This window comes from Lygodium microphyllum, chromosome 2, assembly GCF_053477565.2.
Source record: "Lygodium microphyllum isolate KBCC chromosome 2, Lygodium_microphyllum_v1.1.10, whole genome shotgun sequence".
Lineage (NCBI taxonomy): Eukaryota > Viridiplantae > Streptophyta > Polypodiopsida > Schizaeales > Lygodiaceae > Lygodium > Lygodium microphyllum.
Genome location: NC_141136.1, coordinates 115,442,481 through 115,463,086, shown reverse-complemented (window position 1 = coordinate 115,463,086; position 20,606 = coordinate 115,442,481). Strand labels below are relative to the sequence as shown.

General features: G+C 44.7%; 1 protein-coding gene across 6 annotated transcripts in view; it reads right to left on the bottom strand.

Annotated features, from left to right (window-relative positions):
- Positions 1-215: 215 nt before the first annotated feature.
- The window catches only part of LOC148040208 (pentatricopeptide repeat-containing protein At2g33680-like), a 65,710-nt gene continuing 45,319 nt past the window's right edge, over positions 216-20,606 (bottom strand). For 4 of the 6 annotated variants that reach the window (XM_087697584.1, XM_087697593.1, XM_087697604.1 and 1 more), the window contains one exon: positions 216-3,885. In XM_087697584.1, the coding sequence (XP_087553710.1) occupies positions 297-3,885 (3,589 nt within the window). In that variant the 3' untranslated portion in view covers positions 216-296. Of the gene's footprint in view, positions 4,159-20,606 lie in introns of all 6 variants that reach the window. The other 2 variants (XM_087697628.1, XM_087697622.1) reach the window with 2 other exon arrangements.

Below are 20,606 nucleotides of genomic sequence, written 5' to 3'. Positions count from 1 at the left end.
AGAAAAGAGCCAAAAGGAAACGAAGCTACTGCAATTACTCTAAGTATTTATTTTTAAGGAGGCCAAAGGATTAAAGTAGCAAGGTCAACTGCAATAATCATTGTGGCAAGATTGGTCATGACGAAAGATGTATTACCACAAAAACAAGCCAAGTTGTATTAACGAATGCCACTTCTTGTCTAATTTATAAACGAACCTTAGCTATCATCCTCACTATCTTCATTGAACCTTAGCTAGAGTTGAAGATATTTTAGCTAGGGAAATCATTGAAAATTTTATGGAAATCATATCCTATGTCAAACATGCAAACCAACTCCTTGAAATTTTACACTTGGGATTCCAATTTTAGATACTACAGAGTTAGACATGTCCTCTAGAGAACCAAACATGGTGCTACGCGAGGTGGGGGGATACTTAACATGTGGATAAATGTTCTCATATTTTTCTGAAAATGAAGTTCCAATATCTTCATACATTGGTTTAGACATAACATCTAAATGGGGAACATAACCCCATTTTTTGATACCCCTGCTCAGGTTATTCAGGCAAGCATATACCTTGACACTATGGGAGTGGCCTTGCTCTGCCACAAAGAACTCGTGCAAATTATCTGCAACCTCGATCCATGCTTGGCCAGGCTTCTTCCAAGCCCCAGTGCATTTTCTTAGTTCATGCACTTCTCTAACCTCTTCCCACATTTGAGCGCCTGCGTATATACTGGACATAAGGATATATCCAGCACCAACATCAGGATCAACCTGAATGATTCGCTCAAACGATCGCCTTCCCACCTCTATATCACCATAGATCTTGCAAGCCGAAAGTAATGACACCCATCCTGTGAGGTCAGAGGTCTCAGGCATGGTTAGCAGAATGCGTTCTGCTTCCTGCAAGAGTCCTGCACGACCAAAGAGATCAACCATGCAGTTGAAGTGATAAGTATTTGGGAGAATCTCATGACTTCCTCTCATGAGATTTATATATCCATTCCCCGTCTCAACCTGCCCACTGTGACTACAGGCTGCAAGGATGCTAGAATAAGTCATGTCCTCGGGCATTAAGCCTTGATTTTGCATAGTTTCAAAGCACTGTTTCACAGAGCCAGAAAGGCCATGATGGGCATAGCCTGCAATCATTGCTCCCCATGAGATCAAGTCACATTCAGATAAACCGGAGAAAACTTTACCACCATCATTGAAGCTCCCACATTTTGCATACATGTCCACTAGGGCATTACAAACATGCAAATCTAATCCATCCTCAGACTCAACAACCTGATCGTGTATCAAATGACCCTGAGCCAAGGCTCCAAGGCTGCCACATGCTTTTAAAATGCATAGAAAGGTGGGCCTGTTGGGTTTTATGCCTTGCAGTTGCATTCTACCAAAGAGGTTCAACGCAGGCAAATCATGCCCTTGTTGAACATATCCTGTTAGCATCGCACTCCATGACACCACATCATGAGATGGCAAACTGTCAAATACACGGTATGCATCTTCCAGACTCCCACATTTTGCATACATATCAATAAGGGCACTCCCAATCACTGTATGAAATCCAAGTCCGTTTTTAATAATATCATAGTGTACTAACTTCCCTGCATCCAGGTCAGTTTCACAGCAGCATGCTCTCAGGATGCACAAAAGTGTCACTTCATTTGGTTTTAAACCTTCCTGTTGCATTTTTTGTAGACACTGGAGTGCAGGAAAAGTATGGCTGCTCTGAGCATAAGCTGTAATCATGGAACCCCATGACACTAAATCTCGAGTTTGTAATCCATCAAACAACTTCTCTGCCTCCTCTAAACTGCCACATTTGGCATAGGTGTCGATAAGAGCATTTCCTACTGTAACATCTGAATCCAGCCCATCTCTAACAATCTGGTCATGCAGCAGCCTGCTCTTATTCATTTCTTCCCTAGTGGCACATGCTTTCAACATGCATAAAAAAATAACTTTATCAGGTTTCACACCCTGGCTCTGCATTTGATTGAACAGTTGAAAAGCAATGCCATCATGGCCATGCTCAGCATATCCTGCAACCATCACAGCCCATGTGATAACACTCTGATTTGGAAGTCTGTCAAATACTCTATGTGCATCAGATAATCTCTCACATTTGACATACATGTCAATAAGAGTGCTTCCAATAGCAATATCTGTTTCAAACCCACCACTAATTGTAAGAACATGAAGTAGCTTGCCCTGCATTAAATATCCTGCATTGCCACAAACTTTCACAATGCACTGGCATGCGATTTTAGTGGGAGGTAAACCCGTTCTTAGCATCTCATCAAAAACCTTCAGTGCTAAGATGCTTTCCCCCTGCTCTGTGTAGCCCGCAATCATTGCACCCCATGCTGCAGCATTTTTGTTTGACAACTTGTTGAAAATATTTTGTGACTCTTTTAACCCTCCACATTTTGCATACATGTCAATGAGAGCTGTCCCAATAACTATATTACACTCAATATTTTTGCTAAGAACTTCAAAATGAATAAGCTTACCCAAAGCAAGTGCACCCATGCTACTACATGCTTTCAAGCTGCACATAAAGATGACTTCATCTGGCTCAATCTCCTCCAGATGCACTCTTTCAAAGAATTCTAGAGCAACCTGGCCGAGGCCATGCTGGACAAACCCTGCCATTAACACAGCCCACGATACTGAATCTCGGGGTTGGACCATGTCAAATACCTTCTGTGCCTCGTGTAGCCAGCCACATTTGCAGTACATATCAACAAGTGTGTTGGCCACAGTCACATCTACCTCAAGTTTAGTTCTGACCAATATATCATGTATACACTTGGCTAGGTTTGCATCTCCAATATTACTGCAGGCCTTCAAGGAGCACAGGTATATGACTTTGTCTGGGATGACCTTGTGACTTTGCATTTCTACAAATAGTTTAAGAGCAGAATGATAATTTCCCTGTTGGATGTAGCCAGAAATCAAAGCAGCCCATGATACCACACTTGGATGTGGTAAATTGTCAAATACCTTTTGAGCCTCATACAAAGCCCCACATTTTACATACATGTCAATTACTGCACTGCCAATGACTGCTCCCAATTCCCACTCACTCCTGACCAATTCATCATGTGTGATCTTTCCCTGCTCTAATTCACCTGTGCAGCTACAAGCTTTCAAAATACACAATTGCATGACCTTGTCAGGTTGTATCCCTTCCTCTTGCATTTTCTTGAGAAGTTCCAGAGCTGTTGAACCAGCACCATGCTGGACATAACCAGTAAGCATCGCACCCCATGAAACGATATTGCGACTTGGCAGGTTGTCAAAGACTCTATGAGCATCCTCCAAACTACCACATTTCGCATACATATCAATGAGTGTGCTTCCAATGATGACATTCAGTTCGTGCTCACTGTTGATAATTTGGTCATGTACCAGCCTGCCCTGATGTAAATCTACACCATTGGCACAAGATTTTAAGATGCATGCATATACATAGGCATTAGGGGACACTCCCTGCTGTTGCATTTTGTAATATAGATCAAGAGCCCTGCTGTTTTCTCCATTGTTGACATGGGCTGAAATTATTGCAAGCCACGTGTAGACACCTGGGCTCAAAACCTTGCAAAAGACTAGGTTTGCTTCCAACAAGTTATGACATGATGTAAATCCACGGATCAGGTGATCCCCTAAAATGGTCACAGACTCTAAGTTGTTGTTGATAAGTAAAGAATGCAGATCCTTTATGGCCAGAGAATCTTTCTTTCTCATGCATTGCTGCAAAATGGAGTAAACAGTGTCCTCAGAAACAGGGGATCCATGCTTATGCATTTGATTCAAGTCCTGAAGTTCCCGTTCCAACTGATTGCCTGTTGTAGTGATCTGCTTAACATGTGTAAACAGTTGGAGCATCCTGGCAATTATGGATCAGCAGTGTATGATTTCATAGTTGAAAAAATACCAAATGACGGATGAAATGTACAAGCAATCAGTTAAAACTACAAAAATAAATGCTTCAGATGTGCCTGGTAGGAGCAATGAGTCATAACAATTTCTAACATCTGTAGATATCATGAGCTAGAACCCAAAAAAAAAACTTGTGTTTCGGATGTGTGCAATGTGCTGTTGGCCATTCCATGAGCCATCCACCGCTGCCATTTGTTCCTTGGTATAGGCTTCCTTGATGCTGTTTTTTCCAGAGAAGAGAAAATATTCTATTAATAAATCCTCTCAACTGACCATTAGTACACCTAGCACAGTTATCATAGGGTTTCTTAGGACAGTTAGTAAACCCAGAGCCGCTAGGCCTAGGGTTTACTACCTGAAGACATATTATGCAAAGTGTACATGTTTGATTGCACTATCGATTGATCATCATTGTGTTGAGCATTCTCTTGTGATGCATTCTCGCACTGTTGCTTGCACAGCTGGGCCAATGATGGTATCAGAGCCAGGTTCGCCAAAGCTATTGCTCACATACCTAGGCCAAACTATTGCTTGCACAGCTGGGCCAATGATGCTATCAAAGCCAGGCTTGCCAAAGCTATTACTCACATACTTAGGCCAAACTAGAGCCATTTTGGTTATCCACCATGGCAATGAATTGCTTAACACAAGTGAACATTTCTGACTTGAATTTCAGGGCAAAAGGCCAAGTGTACCTAGAATAATCACGAAGGAAGGTAACAAAATAATAGAAGCCTTTGATGGATTTTGTCTGCATAGGACCAAACACATTTCTGTAAATAAGATGTAACTTATAAGAGACACTAACCCGAGCATCCTTCAGAAAAGGAAAGCGATTTATCTTACCAAGGAGACATCCTTGACAAAACTGATTAGCCAGCATGTGGATTTTTGAAAGATCACATGTGATTCCAGCCATGAGGATTGCCTGTTTAGCCAGCATGTGGATTTATGTGTGATTCCAACCATGAGCTTTGGTCAAGGTGCCCAAATCTCTGAATAAGCAGCATGTGTAGGTGTTGTTTCTGACCAGCATACTTGGGGTTTGCCCGGTGATTTCCCCTTTCATTTGTGTAGCATGGAAAACACTTGATCTGAAGTTATTGTGGCATTGTGATTGACACAGCTTTGCTCTTGCAATAAGAAATAAACAAGCTGGTCAAAGGTATATGAAGTTTGGTTTCCCATAGTCATCGCTAATCTTACTTTGGTGGCAAAACCTCAATGATAAGATTCGGGCAAACCATTGGAAGTGGTAGATACAAGCTTATTATTGAGAACCACCTCATCAATATTGAGTAACTACTCTCTAAGATCCTTAATACCCCTGAGATAAGCATCAATATTACCTCCATCCATGTGAAGGTCTTTGACTTGCTTCAGAGATAAGCAACATGTGCCTTATTACATACCTCATACAATGGAGATCCCAAGCTTGCTTAGCTGACTTGCATGGTCTGATATGAGAGATTATTCTTTTCATCATGGATAACGCAATCAATGTATGGGCTTTGGGCAACATGATGACCCCAACAAGCCTCTTCTTGAGTAGGAGTGGTTGAAGAAGATGATGATAATTCAGCATCATTAGCACCAGCTCTTGACGTAGAGCCAAAGGTGGCTGGTGGGGAAGAAGTGGAAGACACGGGCCTCATGTCAATGCCAAATACAATATCACATAATAAGCCTAGATAGGATACTTGGTGCCATCGACCTTATCATCGGCCCCAAGCATGCTAAATAAATCATCATTATTGTTGCTCATGACGGCTGATCAAAAAATAAGGGCTTCCAAAAGATGAAGAGAGAAAACAATCACCCCACAACATGGGGGTGGGCTACAACCATTGCAAAACTTGCTGTCCACTAGGAATGCCAGGTAAAAAGACACACAATGCCTTCCTCTTGCTTGACTTTTCTTTTTTTTGGGGAGAGAGAGAAAGAAAGAAGAAAGTTATATTAACATCTACAAAGGCCAAGTTGGCCTATGAGACCAAAATGTTACATACAAAATGTCTAGGAAACTTTCCAGGTCCCAGTAAAGCTACCATCTAATGCTATGATAAACTAATTGAGTAGGTACAAAATGGTATATAGGCTGGGTACAATTCATATGTGTTCCAAGTATGGTGTGGAACTGCTCATGGAGCTTGGTCATCCTAAAATGTCCCGCATGGTCTATCTAACATCGAGAGGCTGAATCGGCGTGGCAGGGCCCTTTGGTGGTGGCGTAGTATCCCTTGTATCCTTGACATGTGCCTCCTGCGCGGGCGGGGTTAGTTGGGCATGGGCATCGGGCTTTGCTTCTTGTCGTGGCTATGGCTAGCGTGGTCCCCCACGGCCAAGAGGTTAGTGGGGCTGGTGGGGGCTCAGGGGTGGGGATGGTAGTTGGCTGTCGGTAGAATTCTGTGAGCAGGCATTGGGCAGCTCCCTATCTCTGCTTCAAGGTCCAAAGGAGGTGGTCTCTATGGCGTCGTATTTCCTATAGGAAGAGCCCAAGGCATCTCTGGTCCTTGAAATCCATCACTTTGGAGAGTGGCCCGAATCCTTCTTTAAACTAGTGGAAGCCTCCCCGGTTCTCGTAGTACGCTGGGCACCTGCATATGTAGTGTTCTTCTGTCTCCAATTCGAGCTGGCAAATTTGGCAGATCTGATCTTTTGGGGGGAGGGGGTGGGCCCCGTATCTGGTGTGAAGATGTATGGATTTGTCCGATGGCACTTCTGACTCCATGGGACAAGTATGTCCATGCAGCTTGGGCGGGAAATAAAGCCATCTGGAGATTTGTGCAGAAAGTGCTCCTAGTAGAAAGCCTTCTTTGTCCCTAGGTCTTCTGTAGGAGTCACCCATGTCTTGGCCGTGTGTAGCTGAATGATGTCCATTCTGATGATACGGTTCACCTTCTCCCGGCTGAGCTCCAGGAGGGGGCAATCTAGGTTGTATTGTAGTGGGGGGAGGTGGTCCATGTGTAGGCCAAGTGGCCTTTAGTGTCCCCTTGCAATGCTAGCTGTTTGGACGACTCCAGCGCAAGTCTAGGGTACCGATGCCAAGGCAAGTCCTATAGTCGGTGCAAGAAGGCCAGTGTTTGGAAGAGGGCCTTAGCTACAATGGGTGATGCCCCCATCTTTGCTCTGATGATCTCGTGTGGCACAAAGGGCTTGCTCCGGATCATCCATGAGATCATAAGTACCAGGGGTCTCTCCATCTGCTCCCATCCCTCATAGGTGGCCTCCTCTTGAGGCAGTGGCTGGTCCTGTGTGGCCCTCCTCATGTGGTAGAGACTGGATCCCCATATGGGAGCCCCTACAAGAGTGCTGGTGTGACTAGAGTGTCAAATAGCCAGAGCTTTGTACGAGGCTCCCGGAATTGTATGTGGGCGCATTGGTTCTCCATGGATCTGAGGGCTGCATTGCCTCGTGTTAATCTATCTTCTCCCGCCTTTCTCAAAGTGAATCTCGGTCCTGAAAATGTAATCCCCAGATAAACGTATCTTTGGACCACTTCCACGGCTTCCCCACAGTATGTGAAGGGGGTATTGACTGTTGAATCCATTGGGTTGAAGTGTTGAACACCATGAACTTGGTCTTCCCCAGGTTCACGGTGAGGTCTTTATCCTGGTAGAAGGCCCGTAGTGCCTCCAATTGGCACTGTAGCCCTTCAAGCGTGCTGGAGATGAGAACTATGTCATCCGCATATAGTAAGATGGGTATCAATATCCCTCCTAGGCTAGATTCCTCCCCTCCCAATCTATCCATGTACTCTATTTCATCAATGTAGAGACCAAATAAAGTAGGTGAGAGTGGGCATCCCTGTTTAACTCCAATGGTGTTGGTTATCTCCTTTGACAGCCCCCCTAGTGTTTTGACTCGGCCTGTGACCAATTCGTATAGTGCCAGTATCCCCCGACACATTTCTGGTGGGATCTCCAGTCCTTGTAGTCTCTGCATGAGCCTAGCTCGTGGTACCGTGTCGAAGGCCTTGCGGAAGTCCACGAAGCAGTAGTATACCCGCCTCCCGTGTGCCTTGCCCTCCTCTATAATGGCTCTAAGTGTGAAGATATGGTCAAGAGTGGAGTACCCCCTCCTAAACCCTGCTTGTCCAATCGCCCGATGCTAGTGTTGCTCTGCCCACTTGCTCAGCTCATGGTCCAAGATGGATCCATAAAGCTTGGCTAGTACATGGCCAACCATGATTGTTCGGTAGTTCGTGGGGGCCATGGGATCTCTAGCCTTCAGGATAGATATTATGGTGTTGGCCGACTAGCTGGCAAGGAAGCCCTCATATAAGGCTCTGTTGAACATGTGGGCTAGAAGGGGTACAAGTATGTCCTGGGTATGGGTCAGGTGCTCTGCTATTAAGCCTTCATGGTCTTGGGTTCGGCCATTCTGTAGTCTGTCAATGGCGTCCCGACCTACTCCGTGCTAAAGAATGTAGATGACTTGGGTCTGCTCCCTGGTGGTTGGGGCAGCAAGGGATGCTCGGATATTTGGTATAGTAAGGTCATATATGCATGCCATGTGTCCGGGGAGGTAATGGGTGTCTGAGCACGTGGCTCCTAGAATGCCTTCCACGCCTCCTTGCTACCCTTTCCCAAGAATAGTTGGTAGAATTCGCGTTTCACTTTGGATAGGTAGGCCCGTTTCTTCCTTTGTACAAGGTGTCAAAAGATTAGGCGTGCCTGTTTGTGCGTGTGTACTTCCCGTGCTTCGTCCTGTTGAAGTCAGAGCCAGGTTTCCCTGCACTTTGCGTGGTACTAGCTATTCTGTGGGACATTCTTGTCTAGAGAGGAGGGACGGGGGGATGTGTGGGGGAAGTACTTGGCCGCTAAGGTGTGGAGTGTTCCTGCCAATTGTGCTCTGATCTCCTCCTAGGGTGAGTAGGGGTTCATTTCCTACAGGCTCCAATAGAGGTGGTCGGAATAAGCACTCGTAGTTAACTTGGTGAAGTGGTACCTGGGGAATCTTGGGAGACTGCTTGCTGGGGGTGTTGGGTCACATCTACAGGTGATGTCAAACTGCAGGTAGGCATGGTCGGTGGCCACTACGAGCGGGCGGGGTGATATTCTAAAGGAATGGATGTCAGGGATAAGTGATAGGGGCCCGAGTATGTAATCCACTGTGCTTGCTCCCAGTTGCTGTGTAGGTATTCCTGGTGCCCCTCGTTTGTTGCAATTAGCCGCATGCTTATGTGGAAAGCATGTGAGGGCATCCGATCCTGGCCATCTATCTAGCCCGTTGAGGATGGCTAATCCGTGCGCGCCCCCTAGCGCCAGTAGGTGGTTGCTATACTCAGTGCATTCAATTGTATCTTGTGATGTACGGTTGAGCCCTATCTCCTCCGGTGCTATCTCTTTGTACATGTGGTCTTCGCTCTCGAAGAAGGGAGTTTGTCTCTGTGCTGTGCGGGCATTGAAGTCTCCAGCCAACATGACATCCCCCAAGTTATAGTGCATGATGTCCTCGTATAGTGGTAGGTATGGTGACTCCCCCTTCTGTGGCGCATATGGGGAGTGTGCTAAGGGGAAGTAGCACACCGCCATGTAGATGTCTCGAGGGCGATCTGTGTGTATCCGAATCCACATGAACTGGGCCTTCTCATCTTTTCGCATGACTTGCACCATAGGCTGTAACTCCTCCCTGTAGAGCACTGCGACTCCTCCAAACCCTCGTCGGGTCCCTTCTTTTGTTCAGGCTCTAGGGCAGCATGCCATCTCCCATTTGTATCCCCTCACTTTAGGTAGGTGTGTGCTTGGGCTATGGTGGGTTTTTGTATATAGGATGATATCCTTGTCGGTGAAGGTCTCTTGGAATAGTCTTGCATCTGTCTTCATAGCTCGGTTGCAGTTCCATACTGCAAACCTTGAGTGAGTCTCATAGGCCACGCCCCGTCATTGATGTTTATCTGTGATGATGACACGGCCATCTCAATATACTGCCCATTTCCCTGCTTTGCGCGCTTCCAACATTTGTGGCATGCATTCCTTACATTGTGCCACCTGTGCGAGTGTGAGATCATTCACCACATAGATCTTTTCCCCTTTTAGTGCTGTCCTTTTAGAGAGGAAGACTCGTCGGGATTCTAGGTTGGCGAATTTGAGGATGAGAGGTCAGCTTTTGGTGAGGTCTTTCCCTACGTGCCATGCATTCTCCACTATTGTGGGGTCCTCAACTCCCAGCTTTTCACATATCTTCTTGGCGTCTGCTAAGGGGCTCTGTCCCTCCGTCCATCCTACTACCCGGATATGGAGCGCTCTATGTTTTCTCCTTTTCTCCTCCTCCAATGCTGCATTCACAAATTCCTCCTTTGTTGGTGCCTTCTTCGCTACTTCAATCCACTTGGAGTTCTCAGCCACCTCAGCTTGTGCTTGTTTCACTATGTTTTGCCCATGTGTTGATCTCCTTTGTCATGTGTGTCTTCAACTCGTAGATCTTGGTTTGCACCTTTGTAGGCATTGTTTCGGTAATTTCCCCTTCCTCGAGGAGGTCAAGCTGGAATCTGTAGTCATCAAGCTTATGCCTCAGCTCTTCAATCACCCTATTTCTCTCTTGGAGGGATGTTTCAATGTCCACCTTCCAAGAGGTGAAGTGTGCTGTGATCTTTGCTTAGATTTCATTCTTCCATCCTTGCACTTTTGAGCTTATTTCCTCCTTGATTTGGTGTGCAGTTTCCGCACACATTGCAGCCATGATTTCCTTGATGTTCCCGACGTCCTGGTCGTGCATCTTGCATACGTCTCGGAGGGCCTCCATACTTTTCCTTGTGTGGTAGTCCGTCATCTTGTTGATGCTGCTCCAATTCGTCGAGTATTTTTCATTTTTCTCCCCTCGTGTGGTTGCTTAGCGACGGTGATGCTTTGCTCAAGCCCATCCTATCAATCCACTCGTCTTGCCTAGGGGATTGGGTCATGGGCTGTTTGGCCCCATTGCAGGTGGGTGGCGGGAGATGGTGGGGTTATCGGGATGCTAGCTGGATCTGGAGGTGGCGTGACTGGCTGGGAGGGTGACGGGTCCAAGTGCGGGGGCAGCGGGCCGAGAGGCTTGTGGTTGGGGGTAGGCTTGAAGGGGGGGGGGGGGGACACTTGGGTGGTGGCGAGGGCCAGGGAAGTGGGGGGCTAAGGGGGTGATGAGAGCCTGTTATGGCCGCGATGTCGGGCCATAATAGACCCACCGCCAATTGTGCTAGGCGGCAGTGGGCCTTGTTCGAGTCGCCGGGGGGGAGGAAAATGGTGGTTAGAGTCCTCGTGGCCGTCCAATTCATGGGGCCATCCGAGTGGCGGGGGGATGGTCCAAGTGACGAGCGTGGGCAAGTTCTTGGGCGGCTAGTGCCTGGCATCCGACTGGGCCCTTTGGGCATCCGAATGATGATGTGGATTGGACGGCAGACCTTGCATCTGAGTGATGACTTGGATTGGATGAGTGGTCCGAATGTCGGGTGTGATGTGGTCTTACTTTTTGTGGGTCAAACGGCGGTGGACAACCAGGTGTTGGGTCGGCAAAAGGCCTGAGGGATGGCACGGCGGCCTCCGGGTAGATGACGTGATGGTTTGCTAGCAGAGTTCGTAGAGATCGCTACGCGATGGCGGGGAGGGAGATCAAATGGCGGGCAATGGCGGGGGGAGAGGCATAGATAGATAGAGAGAGAGAGAGAGAGAGAGAGAGAGAGAGAGAGAGAGAGAGAGAGAGAGAGATTAACATCTACATAAGGCCAATGTGGCCTATGAGACAAAATCCAGAGTACATCCATGTCTAATGTCATCTCATCAGTAAGGTAAAGATAACATTACAAATAAGTGGGTGGCCTATGAAACAATACTGAAAATAACTATACGATGGGACTATACTAGGGTTGAACCATGTGTAGTATTGTTCCATCGATAGAAAAGAAAAGGAAAGGAAAGGGAGACCAGATCTGATAGAACCATGTACAAAAGTGTGGTGGAGACTGGATTGTAGCTAATCTCAAGATCTGCACATGATCTCAGCTATGATGTCATCCCTAGCTGCTTCCCTGATATGCCTGGTGGAGAGTCTTTGGTGTCTCGTGATAATGGCTCTAATCCGACTGCGATGTGGCCTCCTTGGACGTGGTCCTAGTAGACGGGGTCGTGCTTGACGAAGGGAAATGGCTCTATCCAATGTGACTCCACGGTGTGGCCTGTAAGGTGTCTGGCGGGGTGGCTCTGTCTCTGCTAGGCTGGTAGTGTCAGTAGGGTCGGCTCTGTAGAAGAAGTCTGTCACTGCTCTCTATGTGTCCCTCTGGGTGAGCTGGCCTCCTGTCTCGCAGTAGTGCAATTCGGCGCCTCTCGAGCTCTAGGAGGAAAAAACCTAGGCATCTATGGTCCTCATACTCCATGATGCGACAAAGGGGTCCAAATCCATCATGGAAGAGGCAGTGGTACCATCCTCGTATGTCATAGTATACTATGCATCTGCATATGAGTGCTCTTCCGTCTCAGACACAAAGCTGGCAAGTCCTATCCTCTGCTAGGGTATTTGTTCATCTGCTTGTCTCCATCTGAAGCCTATGTGAGGAGGTGTGAATCTGTTCGATAGCAACCCATACACTATGGGAGAGATGGGTGTCCATATATGCTGGCCGAATAGTGAAACCATCATCAGAGAGACACAAGAAATGACTCTTGTAGAACTCCATCCTCGATCCTAGAGAAAGTGGTGGATGGATCCATGTCCTTGCTTTTTCAATCCTCAAGATGTCAACTCTGATCGGCTGAGACAAAGTGTAGGGCAGTCAAGGCTATAATCCAAAGGTGGAAGATAGGGTCAATATCCAAACCATGTAGACTCATCCAAATAGCCATCTGTGAAAACCAACACTTCTTCTCGCCTCCTGTCGCTAGTTGTCTAGATGAGGTTAGTGCCAATCTAGAGTATCTATGGCGTGGAAGTTCCCATAGTGTGTGCCAAAAGGTCACTGCCCTGAAGAGTGCCTCCATAACTATAGGTGTTGCCCCTAGCTCTGCTCTGACAATGGGATGTGGGGTGGAGGGCTTACTCCTAATTATACGTGCTATCATCATGATCAATGGTCTTTCCATGCTGTCCCAACCATCATAATAATCCCTCTCTACTCCAATCTAATCAGAGAATGGGCTAAGACGCCTGTGGTACAAGCTACAACCCCATACCTCTGCTCCATATAGTAATGTAGGTGTGACTAGGGTGTCAAACAACCAGAGTTTGGTGCGGGGCTCCTGGAATTGTATGTGAGCACATTGACTCTCGAATGTCCCTAGTGCTGTATATCCATGTGCTAGACGTGTCTCTGATGCCCCTCTCAACGAAAAACGTGGGCCGGAGAAGATGACTCCCAAATAGACATGCTCCAGTATGTCTCTCCCAAATGTGAGCCCATGCTACTGGAGTATTGAAAACCGTGGTTTCAGTCTTCCCAAGGTTCATTGTGAGGTCTTTATCTCTACAAAAGATGTGCAAAGCATCTAGATGGCACTGCAATCCCTCCGGTGAATTTGAAATGAGAACAATATCATTTGCATACAGTAATATCGGTATCAGCACCCCTACCAGGTTGGCTCCAGATCCTCCTCCTCGGTCTATGTAATCAGACACTTCATCTATGTATAGACCAAACAATGTGGGTGAAAGTGGACATCCTTGTTTCACTCCTATGGTACTATCAATCCTCTCTGATAGCCCCCCACGTGCCCGTACATGACCTGTTACTGCCTCATATAATGCATAGACGCCCCATCGTATACCCTCTTGTACTCCAATGTCTTACAATCTCTGTAATGCGTGTACGAGGCACTCTGTGAAAGTCTACAAAGCAACAATAGATCCTCTTGTCTCGGGCTCGACCCTCCTCAATAATGGCTCAAGTGTGAGAATATGGTCCGGCGTGGTATATCCTCGTCTAAAACCTACCTGTCCTTGTGCTCTCTTGCCTTTCATTTCAGCCCCCTCACTGAGTTCATGCTCCAATATAGATCCACATATCTTGGCCAAAGTATGACTGATCATGATAGTCCTGTAGTTGCTTGGAATCAGGGGATCACCACTTTTAAATAGTAGAATGATAGTGTTGTTTGACCAACTCATAGGGAAACCTTCACATATTGCTCTATTAAACATATGTGCTAATATGGGTGCTAATATGTCACAAGCATGTGAGAAATGTTCTAATACTAGTCCATCCTCATCATGTGCCCTCCCATTTTGTAATCTATAAATTGCATCCCTAACCATTTTCCATGTGAAGAAAGACCACTGTGTTGGTCTACAAGCTTGTGGAGGCTGCATAGGAGGTGGTTGTCCTGGCAAGTCATACAGTTGTCTCCCATAGTCAAGACAAGCATCTGGTGATGTAATATGTATGGGGGATTGTCTTTCATGAAACATCTTTCATGAGATCTTGCTATCCCGCCCCAAAAATAGCTGATATATCTATGCTTTTGCTTTCGCTAAGTAGTCTCGTATCTTCTTCCGCACAAGGCGTTTGAAGAACGTCTTTGTTTGGCGATGTGTCTGAGTGCCTAGCTCCACTTCTCTCTGTAAGTGAGCTCGGGTGACTCTACACTCATCATCATACCAACTATTTTGGGGAGCAGTAGATTGCATGGGTCTACATCGGGGCAAGGTGTGTGGGAATGCATACATGGCTGATCCATGTATGGCCTCTGCTAAATCCCTTGTACATTCTTCCAACGATCTACTCAAGTCCAATGTATGTAAATTGGTATGCAGAGAAACAATGTAGATGTGTGAGGTGTCTTTTGTAAAGTAGTATTTGGGATGTTTAGGGAGGCATGGTGTTTCATGTTTCATATGTACACAAGAGAGCATGAATGTCAAAATAGCATGATCTGCTGCTATGCCAATTGGTCTCTTAGATATCTTAAAGTTTTGGGTGTCTGGTATCAATGCTGGTGAGCCTATTAAGTAATCCACAGTACTTGCCCCTCTGTGATTCCAACATGTCAAATTGTCAGATCTTGGCCAATGTGGCAGACCATTAAAGATGGCTAGTCTATGTGCACTTCCCAAAGTCAATAGGTGTGTCCCATAGGTACTTACTTATTTATCCTGGGCTCTCCTGCGTAGACCTATTTCATCTATGTCGATCTCTTTGAACATGGCATTATCATGCATATAAAAGTCACTCTGTCTATCTTCTGTGCGTGCATTGAAATCTCCTACTAATAATATGTCCCCAATGCTAGCATATCTCATGATATCCTCATAGAGTTTGTAGCTGGGACAGACACTTCGTAGCAGAAAGACTATTCACGGCAGATTGTTTGTTGCAATCTTTCAACTGACAGGTGGTGCCACTCAGGCTGTTCTCACACTAGTCAAGCAGCCCTTGTGCAACCTTTTGTTGCTTAGAAACACTGAGAGAACAAGTGCTATGCACAGGGCCGTTGTCATGACGACATGTATTTTTGAAACCTCACTTAACATGTGGATTAATTTTTAATTACATGGTTAAGTAAATGTTGTACATGTGAGGTGTAACTAGGGTTAGAGTAAATTTACGAGCCCGAGACCTAAGAAAATCACAAGATGTCAAAGGCAAAAGTTGCTATAAGTTATGCCGCATAGGTACTTGGTGGTACGTGGTGCCAATTGTTGGCCTAGGTCATCCATTTGGCTACAAGTGTCAGTTGGTGACACTAGAGAAGTGTTGTTTAATGGTACCTAATGACAATCTGATAGTCAAAAATAGCGCAGAGACACTTGGGAATGGAAGTTGCCTAGCCAATTTAATTATTGGCCAGTCAGATTATTTTTTAGGACACCAAAATAATTATTAGATTATTTTTTAGTATTTAAAGACGGGAAATTAATATTTAACTATGAAAATGCTGCAAAAACCATTTGGAAAGGTTGCCACTTGTCAAAAATGCCCATGCAAGACTGAAAACGTCTTTAGAAGCTGCAGAGATACATTTTTATAAATTTAGCCTGCAAGAGAGAGGGAGGAGAGGTTGCTGGTCTGATTTGCAGCCATTGGAGGATTGTTTGAGGTTGCCAAGGGTAGGAGAAGACCAATAAACAACAGGTGACAGCTGCATTTGACTGATTTTCAGTCATTCTTCGTGACAAACTCTGAATTTTCTCTCTCTACAGCTTTCTCTCTCATCTCCCAGCCATTTTACAACCTTGCTCTAAAGATCTCAACATTTGGAACCCTTGGAGACTGAAAAATTGCAAATTTCTCTGCTATAAACCCTAATTTACAGCAGAAATTAGGGTTTACCAACAGTCTCGGGAAGTGTGCTAAAAATTGGAAGCTCCAAGACTTGGATTTTTCAAGACTGAATTTTCAGCTAAATTCAGGTGGAGGACTAGCAAGCCATTGAATTTGGGGCATTTCCATCGTCTATGAAGTGGGTGAAGGCCAATTAAGTGCTCAAATCAACGGACAAATCAGATTGAAGACTTGCTAGTCACTTTGGACAGCAACGGGAGTTTGGATTTCGAAGGGGATCGGGAGAATCCCATTGAAAATAAACTTTCTCTTCAATAAAGCTAAAGAAATACCGTAAGGGACGCCAATTTTGGGGCCAATCGGGTGTGCATTGTCCAAGATCATTAGGTAAATTTGTATTTTCAGATTTGCATTAATTGTTTGCTGCTGTAATTAAGTTGTAATCAAGGATTTACCACCCATCCACGAAAGGAAGGATGGTTACATGGTTCCATTGCCGGGATACCGTCAAATCCTTTGAATTGGTGGGCCCATGGTACTTGATTGCAACTTGGGACTATTGCATTATTGCTGAAATTGTTCTCAGCAGTGAATTACAGCAAGCATGTCTTCACATGGCGATATGGGATCAAGTGGAGAGGATGTATCACTCCTTGGTCAATCACGTGGTGAAGGGGGAAATGCAATGATTGATGTTGGGCATGGTTCTCAACATGGACAGCATGCTGAAAATGTGGGAAATGACCCAAATGTTGGTACTTCAATGCATAAAGAGGGTAACGACCAGCAAGGGGTTGAAGAATTTGATGATAGCTTCAAGGATTAAATGCGTACGCCAGCGAATCTTTTTGCTAAATTGGCAAAGGATCCCCAGTTTACTCAATTCTTGAATACCCCAAAGGACAGCAAAGGCAAAGAGAAGAACACACCTTCTACAGCTTCGGGACAACCACAAGAATCGAAGGAAATGCCTAAGTCTTCTTTAGAAGAGCCCAAAATGCCTAATGAGCACAAATAGTTGGTATCCATGGGGCAGCAAGTGCAAATGCATGGCCAACTTGGTAGTGCTAATCCATGGGAATATGGGCAGTAAGGCCATTATGCACATGCAAGCATGGGACAACAAGGATACTTTGGTGGTGGTACCATTTTTCATGCTATGATTGGACAAACACCGCATACATGAATGTATGGCACAAATCCCTATGGTATGCAACAGCCAATGCATGGCTTACAATATCCAATGTATCCGGGTAATGCAAGTGGAATGCCTAATTCCATGTATGGCAGCATAAGCATGATGTTTGAGGCACAAAGCGGGCCATATGGATATGTATCGGCACCCCTAGGGACTGTTGGAGCACAAGGATTTGGTGCTGGTCATGTAGGTGCTTAAGATAGTGCTGGTTTTTATGCAAATACAGCCAATGCACCCTTTTTGTAGCAGCCCATTTAGGATAACTTGACTCCCATAGGTCCGCTGAAGGACTATGATGAAGGTGGCAAAAGCGTGAAGTTTGAACCTTTCAGTGGTGCACAAGATAGGCTGAAAGCACTTGTTTTTATTCAACAATTTGATGCAGCCTATTTTGGAGGCAACTTCACAAAGGCATCTAAAATATGCAAGGCAGTGACATTTTTGAAGGGAAATGCATTGTAGCGGTGAACTACACTTCTTATTCAAGGAAAGTCACCTACCACTTGGGTCGAGTTCAAGCAAATGTTTGCTTCAAATTGGTTGACAAGTACCTTTGAAGTAGACATTATGATAGCTTGGAATTAGTTGAATTCCAAAGATTGCAAGAACTTGGATTAGTACAATAAGAAGTTTTGAAATGCATTGTTGCTAGTTACTTCTTATCACACAGTACCCCTCCATGAGCAGGTGGAGAAATATATTTATGGAGGGTGTTCGGGAATTTTGCATTAAGTCCACTATTTCCAGCATGTCTCAGTGTATAGAAATCGCTACTATAATCGACACATTGTTGGATGGAAAGGATGCAAGATTCCACGATGATGATGCGAAGTCACATGTCAAAGAGTCAAAGGCTGAGAAAAAGTGTAAATCTGAAAATTAGGGAACATCTGCAAATAGGGCTGAAAAGAGGAACAGATCGCAGAGAAAGAGTAGGAAAAGTGATACACTATCACGTAAACCTCAGTTGTTGGCTGCCAATATGGTTTATCACATTGAGTTGGATGCCATGAAAGAGCAATATGTTGCTCATTCGAACTTTGCTAATGTTTATGATCAGCTTTGCAATGGCCAAGGGCATGGACACTTTGTGCTAAGAGATGGATTTCTGATGATGCATGGATGACTGTGTGTCACAAAGTAGTTAAGGCCTAGAGTTATCACTAAAAGTCATTCTCCTCCGTATGCAAGACACAGAGGTATTGATGCCACGGCTAAGGCAGTGGAGCATTTCTTTTATTGGCCAACTTTGAGGCATGATGTAGAACAGTTTGTTAAGACATGCATCATATGCTAGAAGGTAAAGCATGATAGGCAAAAGATGCCGGGTTTGTTGCAGCCCTTGCCTATTCCAAATAAGCCTTGGCAGAGCATTGCAATGGACTTTATTTTTGAGCTTCCTAAGACACCTACAGAAAATGACGGGATATGGACTATCATTTGCAAGTTTAGTAAACAAGCCCATTTCATTCCATTAGTGAGGAAGGAAATAAAGGCTGATCATATGGCACGATTGTTTTTGCTGCACATCTTTAATTATCATGGTATGCCAAAGTCGATCATTAGTAATCGAGACCCCCGGATGACCAGTCTACTTTGGAAGGTTTTGTTTGACAATATAGGTACCTTGCTAAAATTCTCATCAAAGAGGAAGATCAGGGGTAAGAGTTCCAGAAGGTACTTGGTGAAGTTTCAGAATTATTCACGAATGGATGCCAAATGGATGGAGGAGGATGACTTGGCAGACCATCCTCAATTGCTGCAGCTTTACCTTGATGCTTTCCAGTTAGAGCCGACTTTAGTTCGGGCTTGATCATGTTCAGTAGAAGCAAAGGTCCAAAGTATTACCTGATGCTTGTGAGGAAGCTAGCACCTCCGCTCCTCAGTAATGGACAGCTCTAGAAGTAGTGGATCTCGAATGTATTTAGCATACATTCAAGGTACTGTAGCTGAACAGTATGTTTGCCAGGGGATCACTATTCAGTGTACTAGTCACTATGTTTGGCATGTTGTTTGGCATGGTTTTCACTGCAGCTCTAAAACTGTACATTTGCATCCATTATGCTTAGTGTGTAATCAGTTATACTTGGTAAGCATTGGTTATGCTTGGTATAGCATCAATTAATGATCATCAAGGGCTGATTATCAAATGTTGGTTTTCAGCATATGATCACTAATATTCGGTGGTATTCAGCTCAGTTTTTGATCAGCTTGAGAACCGTTTATGGTTACTTTTTGGATTAGTTTTGCATCAGTTTTTGCATTGATTGCTGGTCAGTTTTTGCAATGAGTTTGTGATCACTTTGGGATCACATTTGCAACAGTTTGTGATCAGTTCTCAGATCAGCAAGTGATCAGTTTATGATCAGATTATGCCCAGTTTTCAATGGTTTACATCTAGTTCCATGGACAACAACATATGTTATGATGCCATTGATGTTTAAGCCATGGTTTATGCTTGGTTATGCTATGCTATGGTTCGGTTTTGCCAGATGAGTTGAGCTCATGAGAAATGGGCATGTCATATGATAATTTGGCAATGTTTTTGAGATTCTTTGTGAGTCTTATGTTATGTTATATTGACTGGTAATTTTCAGCATATGTTGGGCATATGGAATGGTTGAATAACAATGCGCAATGTTATGTTGACTATGATGCCCTATGGAAATTTCGAGTGTAGTACTTTGCTTTTGATGCATTTGGCAGTGCAACTGAGGACGATTGCAAGGATTTCAAGGAGGAGGGCTATCATGAGGATATGTATTTTTGAAACCTCACTTAACATGTGGATTAATTTTTAATCACATGGTTAAGTAAATGTTGCATATATGAGGTGTAACTGGGGTTAGAGTAAATTTACGAGCCCGAGACCCGAGGAAATCACGGGATGTCAAAGGCAAAAGTTGCTATAAGTTATGCCGCATAGGTACTTGGTGGTATCTAGTGCCAGTTGTAAGCCTAGGTCATCTATTTGGCCATAAGTGTCAGTTGGTGATACTAGAGAAGTAGCGTTTAATGGTACCTAATGCCAATTTGATGGTCAAAGATGGCGTAGAGACACTCGAGAATGGAAGTTGCCTAGCCAATTTAATTATTGGCCAATCAAATTATTTTTCAGGACATCAAAATAATTATTAGATTATTTTTCAGTATTTAAAGACTGAAAATTAATATTTAATTATGAAAAATGTTGGAAAAACCATTTGGGAAGGCTGCCACTTGTCAAAAATGCCCATGCAAGACTGAAAAACATATTTAGAGACTAGAGAGAGGCATTTTTATA